This window comes from Cupressus sempervirens, chromosome 5 (assembly GCF_028749045.1).
Source record: "Cupressus sempervirens isolate cs-2001-9-10 chromosome 5, ASM2874904v1, whole genome shotgun sequence".
Classification (NCBI taxonomy): domain Eukaryota; kingdom Viridiplantae; phylum Streptophyta; class Pinopsida; order Cupressales; family Cupressaceae; genus Cupressus; species Cupressus sempervirens.
This window is the reverse complement of record NC_143122.1, coordinates 662,406,770-662,414,777: the sequence shown is the minus strand read 5'-3', so window position 1 is coordinate 662,414,777 and position 8,008 is coordinate 662,406,770. Positions and strand designations below refer to the sequence as shown.

General features: G+C 32.3%; 1 protein-coding gene across 1 annotated transcript; it reads left to right on the top strand.

The window, feature by feature from the left end:
• The first annotated feature begins 289 nt into the window (after nucleotides 1–289).
• Nucleotides 290–676, top strand: LOC149557647 (pathogenesis-related protein PR-1-like). The gene has a single exon (XM_089830377.1). It carries the CDS (start codon nucleotides 290–292, stop codon nucleotides 674–676), a length of 387 nt encoding a protein of 128 aa, XP_089686503.1.
• Nucleotides 677–8,008: the final 7,332 nt, after the last annotated feature.

The window sequence follows — 8,008 nt, the reverse complement described above, 5'->3', positions numbered from 1 at the left end:
TCCTGACTGAATTAAATGTCTTAAAAGCACCTCAGATTTTAAATCCCAAAACTTGTGATCGAAGTGACGCTCTCGCAAGTCCGGTAGCAGCAACAAGTATTTGTCTCAAAACTCAAAGCGATAAGGATTACTATTTACACGATACCTGTATTTGACTCGTTTTGCACCTCTATTTAAGAAGGTTGTTGTTCCACAGCATTGCCACAACCCAATCTCTCATAAGAAGAAGCCCCCCAGTTGTGATCGATTCTTATAATTGTTAGATTACATGAGTTATATTGTGTCAAGAATGAGTCTAGTTTCCCAAATATTGCTGGTACTGTTGGTGGTGGTGTTATTAAGCCACGTACAAGGCTTCACCAATTCTCAGGAGATTGCAGACGTCATTGAGCCTCAGAATGTGGCCAGAAAAGCCGTAGGAACTCCACCTCTTAAATGGAATAACACGGTGGCTGCTTTTGCTCGGAATTATGCGAGACAGAGAAGAAATGACTGCCTTCTTCGGCATTCAGTAGGATCGCCCTACGTTGTAAACATCTTCTGGGGGAAAGGCCCAAATTGGACACGTCGACAGGCAATGAATGCTTGGATTGATGAGAGGAATGGTATGTTCATGACACTAACACTTGCACAGGCCCAGAATGCACACACTATACTCAGATGGTGTGGGCGATAACAGAAAGTGTTGGGTATTCCATTATAAAATGTAAGAGCAATGACACATGGATCATTTATACTTAATGAATATAATTTAATTTAATTATGTTGAGGGTTAAAGTTTTCTATTAAGAATTCATTTTTAAGTTTTTAATTTTTTTTTATCTCCTCGAAAAATTAATTTGGATTAAATTGTTGAAAGTGTTGTATCAAATCTAATTTCATACTTCAAAATCATATCCATATTAATCATATTATATATTATATTTACATATTATTCAATATTTTTTAAGTATAATTTATTAAATACTTATATAAATATTTATGTTTATATTATTTTATGCTATATTTTAACATTATTATGTTATTTTAAATTAAAATATATTTATTATAACATAATAGATATTCATGTATTTATTCTATTTTATAATTATATTTATTTCAATATCAAATAAGTTCTCTCTTCCTAAAAGATTCAAAGTGTAATTTACTTGTTAATTTTACAAAAAATAATTTTTAAAAATAATCTACTGCTAGCACTGGCACCAGAAGGTGCAATGTATATGTCAATAGTAGCATATGTTGTACAATTTCTTCAATGTGATAGAAAGACAATCTTTTTTGTTGTTACGCTTTGATTTGCTAATTGTTGAGATGGTGTCTTGCTTTATGTGCAATTGATTTGAACAATTTGTAACAAGTGCACACCATCAATCTACAACACTCTATTGAATTTTTTTCCTATGAAAATCATATCATATCATGTACAAGAGATATAAATTTAATTTGCAATTGAGGCTTAACTTACGGGTAAAAGCACAAATCTATGTCACCATTTAGGATACCAAAACTTGTTTTGGTCAAATCTTATTTTTCTATCAAAACTCAATTTTTTTCAAAAAGTAAAAATACCATTTTATAGATTTCAGATTCAAAATAATCATTATATAATTTTTTAAGTGTTTTGATTAGTTATAATATGTTATAATCTCAAAATATATAAGTCAATATTTCAACATTTTAGAAGATGCTCCCTCAAAAATTGAAAAATAAATAGTAAATCATATCAAAAATATTTTAAAATTATATTTATCTCTAGAGGAGAGAATCCTCTTCACGAATATGTAATTTTTTTCAAGAAGGTATAGATTTGATAGGGAAGTTTTGACAAGAGGAAAAACAGTTGGATTTTGATAAGGTTGAACTTGAGTACTTATAACAAAGAAAATATACATAAAAAATAATTATTATTATTTTTATTCCCTAACTATACATGTCATCTATAAGATATTTTCAAATCAAAACAAAAAAAGATGATTTGCATATACTTGTTTGATGGGAACTACACCTTATATTTTTTACAATTAAAAAGGCACTTTAAAATAAAATAAAATGAATAAATTCTTACTCAAAAAAAAATAGAAATTATAGACATAAAATTATCCAATTCTACACATTTCATCAGTTTACATTATCTTCATAGTCTAAAAAACAAATACCATTTTTTTTGTCATTAATGTTGAATTGTTGCATTTTGATATCCCATTTCTTTATAAAAGGTGACACAGGTTTGTGCTTTGACCATTTTTTTTGATTGTTTGGTACCATGATTGTTCATATGAGCATATCGCTCCTTAAAGATTTCCAATAAATTGTTTGTAGTTCATGCTTCTTCTAGAACTATTTGTTGGCATCACTAAATCATTGAAAATAAGTATTTTTTATTACATGTACATTAGGCTCATGTTGTGTGTGTGTGTGTGTGTGTGTGTGTGTAATAGTAAATAAATAGTAGGCTTAAATACCTTGATTTTTGAAGAGGCAAGTTCTTCTAAGTCCGTTTCTTCTTTTTTCCTTATGGTTGTGAATGGATTGTTTTGCATTTTTTAATATCTTCCAAATGAGAGATGTGGTTGAATGTGCATGACCATTAATGACTTGAGTCTAAAAATTGTTGTGAATTTCAAACCTTCCCTTTCTATTTTACCAATGTCAATTGTTACTTTCTATGTTGTAAGCCCCTAAGATTGGTGGGTAGTTAAAGCCCAAGCCATTATTATTGGGTATGACTTCATGATCCCAATTTCAAAGGAACTATTGGTATGATTTTTGGATAATATATGTTCCAAGGTAGACCTTTGTTATTATCAACCCTTGCTATAACATACAGTGGAAGCTCTAGTGGTTTTGAGTCTGGACTATAAATAATATCAATTATTTCACCTAGCGCTCCATTTACAAGGATTGCTACTATCCATATGTTTTTTGTTAACATGATGTGTTTCCCTTCGCATATGATAATTTCCTCCTTTTCTAGTCATTCATCTATAGTTACACACTCTATGCTTTTTTTAGTGCTTGTTGCTATACTCATTGCAATTGGAACATTTTTTTGTTGTGTAGTTTGACAAGATCATTTGTAGAAAATAGACTTATTGACATATAAAATGCTTCATTTTCATTAGGAAAAATGTGTTGATTTGTGCATTTTAGTAGGAGCTCCCAATATTTCCTTTCTTTTTTTGCATTTTGTATGTTCTTTAGGAGTTCCCAAAATTGTGCTTGTTGTTTATCACCACCTTGTTTTTAGAAAATTTCATCCAATGTAATAACTATTTTGAATTGAAGTCATAATGTTTTAGCATTAGAGTATGATGTATATAGAGGTTTGTCCATCATAGGTGGTAATTGAGCAAGGTCACCAACTAAGATTATAGAAATGCCACCAAAGAAGATTTGTTAATTTTGAGGAAATGGTTGTCACCATCTACTATTTATTTTTAGAAGCAATTTTGGGCCAATGATACTTAGTTCATCGATAAGAATGTATTTTATCTCATTTAAGTCCTCTTGAAATATGATCAATGCCTATCCTTGTAGTGGTTGCATTTAGATTATATGTATCTTTAGAGTTGTACAAATTGTTGATGCATGTATGTTGAATGCTGCAACACCTATAGGAGCTACTATCATTAGCATGTTCTTCTATATTTTTCTTCACTATTTAGTTCATTTATGGTTTTGTTAATCAAGTATAATTTTCCTATACCAACTATACCTTGAGTTATCATATATAGTGATTTTTTGATGCATAATTTTTATGTTTTTGGATTATTGCAAGTGTTGCCTATTGTTGTGATGATAGTTGATATTTTTGTACATGTCCCTTGATGGAATATTCCTATATTCTATTTTTGTTTTACTGATCTATTTAAAAATTGTGTTGCTATTGCATGTAGATATTTGGAAATGTTATTTTTAGCCCAATTATTGATGCTATCGAAGTCATGTCTTCAAAGAATGTCAAGTTCATTGATTGTAATGCTTTGTGAGGGACCCATTTGTGACAACATTTGCCATTCATTTTGGTTAAGTATGTCCTAAACTTTAGCATCATCATTGGTATTATCCTCTTCATCTTCTATAATATATTTTTGTTATTCCTTTTGATTTCCATGCCATACCTTATATTAATTTGAGTTCATGTATGTCCAATTTCTCATCACTAATTCTTTGGTTAGGTTGATGTCCATTTCTATATACAAAAAATGCTTGTACAATAGGAGCTCACTCTAGCAAAATACTTCAAAATGTTCTAATTTAGAATACATAATTATATTAAATTTTGGATAAACATTGACAATTGCTTGGATATTTCTTTTTCTACATTTGTTTAGTTTATGATTTGCAAAAAAAATTATGATCTTGCTAACTCAAGAAGTGTTATAGTCTCAAGCTCTAGTGGACTTTGTATGTATGCCTGCAAGTATGAAGAGCATATCTGATGTAGAAGGTGTCAGAGCAATCTTGCATCACTCAAAAAATATTTTTATTTTTAGTCTTTTCTATTTTAATAAGGACTAGTAGACAAGGGGTTGCTCTTTCTAGGAAATTGCTATTTTTAGTAAGTTTATCATACAAGCTTGGAATGTTTTAATTTTTACAAGAAGGTTCATTTTAGAGTTATAAGCCTATCATAAAATTTTCATTTCTCTAACTTAAGTATCAGAGATGTTATTTCAGATTTTTGGTGGAAAAAATTATAGAAACATCCTAAGGCTCGCCATTGGAGGCCTTAGAGTGCCCGAATGAGGTCCAAAAACTTGATAGAAGGGCACTTGTGCAATTTCAAGCCTATAGATCAAGAGCTGGCATTTCTAAAAAGTGTTTGTAATAGCCGATCAAAGCAACAATTCAAGAGTTATGGCCTTCCAAATTTGGGCTACCCAAAATATCGAAAATAATTGTCAAAGATGTATTTGATTGACTCTATATATATTTTCAAGGTCTATTGGCCCAAGGTATTAAGTTTCAATGCCTAGACCTTCTTGAGTGGCATAAAATTGGCTATTTAAGAAAGTCTTGAACATTGTTTAGGACAACTTTGGGTGGTAGTTTGTAGCTTAGTCTTGTAGATTACCATAATGAAGGCACCCATGTGGGTTAGCATATTGTACTTGTGACTTTTATAATTTCACATTTGTAGTGCAAATAAGAAGTCCATTTTTTTTCTCACATTTGTTATTGTTTCTTTGTTTCAATTATGTGTTTATGGTATGAAGGGGGAGCACCCTTCATCGAGTGGTATCAAAGATAGAGTTCTTGAGTGTGTGGACAGATTGAAGACTGTGAGGTAGTTCACACTAGGACCATGGTTTTGATAAGTAGGAGATAATTTCCATAGCAAATCAAATTGTGATATTACTATCAGGATTTAGCTATGTGATTTTTGAGTCAAACTCATTGACCCATGTTTCATGAGTAGTTTTTCAATATGAATCCATCTCTCATGAGAATAAATAGAACACTTAGCACTCATTGGATCTAGGTGATGCTCATAGGGGTGAAGCACTGGGACTTCTTGGGAGGTCACCCATCCCAGTACTACTCGAGCCTGAGTGTGCTTAACTACAGAGTTTCCTCCATGGTTAAACCCAAAGCTTGCAGTTAATGAGTTTGACTCAAAAATCACACAGTTAAATCCTGATAGCAATATCACAACCATTGTTTTGGCTGAGGATATATAAAGGTCACTGATTGTGAGGTAGTTTACACTAGGGTTTTAGTGGAATCATGAAAATGCCTCCATGAAGAGCGTGTGTTGGAAGAACTATCAGTGTTACACTTGAGGGTTTTAGAGCCCTCCAAAGATAAATGCAAGCATTGGAAGAACAAATGCATAGAGGAATAAATCTTCATGTAAGAGATGAAAGTAAAGATGATGGTGAAGTAGAAGAAAATGTCAAACCAAGGGTAGTTCTAAACTCAAAGGAAGAAAGGCTTTTAAAGGCCATCTCCAAAATTGGAAAAATACCTAAGTTTGAAGTCCCCACTCATTTTTGAGAAATCTTAACCTAGAGAAGTTGATTAATGGGATAAATGAATTGGAGGAGTACTTTGAGTATGAAGATATTGAGGATCCTGATAGGGTCAAGTTTGTGAAGGTCAAATTGAAGGGACATGCATAGATCTAGTGGTAGGTGGTTTACTTGGAGCGAAATAGAAAGGGAAAGGAAAATATCACTAGATAGGATCAGCTAATAGCTAAACTGAAGAGACAATTCATTCTAGTGGATTATGAGCTTGATTTGTTGAAGAAAATTCAAGGGTTGAAGCAACAAGGAAAATCTATTCAATAGTATACCAAAGAGTTCTACCGAGTTCTCATTAGAATTGGCCTTGTAGAAGCTAATGACAAAGTGGCTCATTAGCATAATGGGTCAAGGCCAAGCATTTAGAATAAGATGAGTCTAATTTGAATGAACAATATTGAGGAGGCATACCATTTTTCCCTAAGAGTTGAGGAAAAGCTAATCAAAAAGTTTGATAATAAGAATAGCAAAAGAGGCCATAGTGGAAGATCTAGTAGACAATCTTACGGAGGTTGTAATGATGATTAGAAGAAGAAGGATGAGGATGGGAGTAGTATTTAGAACCAAAGGGGAAAAAATTCTAATTATTTCCATGATCACAACAATATAGATCAGAGAGGAAGCAGTAGAGGACAATGATTTAGAATAGGAGGCTTCTGTGGGAAATGTTTTCACTGCGGAGAAGAAGGGGATACAGCATTTGAATGTACCCAGTGCCAAGGAGCGATAGATTGAAGAAAAAAAGGCTAGGCCATTGTTGTACATGTTGATGAAGATGATAGATCATCACATTCTGAAGATTTTGAAAGAGGAGAAGTCCTAGTTGACAGAAGAATGATGTTGAGTTGTGAGAATAAACCTGATCAAAGAAGGAGCTTTTTTCCCACAAAGTGCAGATTTGAAGATAAATGTTGTGATTTGATCATTGATGGTGTAAGTACTAACAATATAGTGTCAGAAATGATGATCACAAAGTTGAAGTTGAAGAGATAGAAACAACCACATCCATACCATATTGCTTTGGTGTGAAATGGCCACAAGGTCATGGTCAATGAGTAGTGATTAGTGAAGTTCAAGATTGGAAGCTACTAGGATGAGGTACTATGTGATATCATACGTATAGACATGTGTCATATGTTGTTGGGTAGGCCATAGTTGTTTGACAGACATGTTGTACATGATGGGTGAGCAAATACCAACACCTTGAACAAGGATGGAGTGAAGAATAAGATGAATTCGTTGAAGGATAAAGAAGAAAGAGTATGTAGTGTTGCCAAAATATGCTTTGTTGATGGAAATGAGTTTCTCAAAGGTATGAGGTGTGAGCATATGTATTTTTCTATAATTGCAAAAGATAGTAAAGAAGAATTAGAGGAGGTGCCTACATAAGTTGCATATATGTTGGGAGAGTTTTATGATATTGTATTAGATAATATACTTGATCGATTTTCCTGAATAAGAAAGATCAGTCATCAAATGGATTTGATCCCAAGAGCCATTTTTCCAAACAAGGGATTGCACAAAATGACACCAGTAGAAAGTGAAGAGTTGAATAGACAAGATTATGATTTGTTGTAGAAGGGATTGATGTTAGGATTAGCCTCAGACATAAGCAACAGTTACATGCAAATATAACCAATATCAAAAAATAATAGATTGCACATAAGAGAACACAAGAAATTTAGATTTAATGTGGTTCACCCAATCCCTAGGCTACATCCACCAACAAAAAATTCAATATTATTATTATCCAGTGGCTACAACTTAATTACAATTCATAATCCCTTATAGCTCAACACCATTGCAAGAACCAATTTTTCCATCACACATTGTAAGAATCCCTAACCCTAAGCATTTTTATATGTAATATTATTGTTTCTTACAAATTTTGGGCTACAATAATAGATAAATAGTAACCGATTCCTTTTACAATATAAAAGGTCATTTTTGGCTTTGGGGGCACTACTCTTGAAAACCCC

Excerpts from the sequence above, each read along its gene's own strand:
- LOC149557647 (XM_089830377.1), top strand. The coding sequence starts at position 290 with ATGAGTCTAGTTTCCCAAATATTGCTGGTACTGTTGGTGGTGGTGTTA.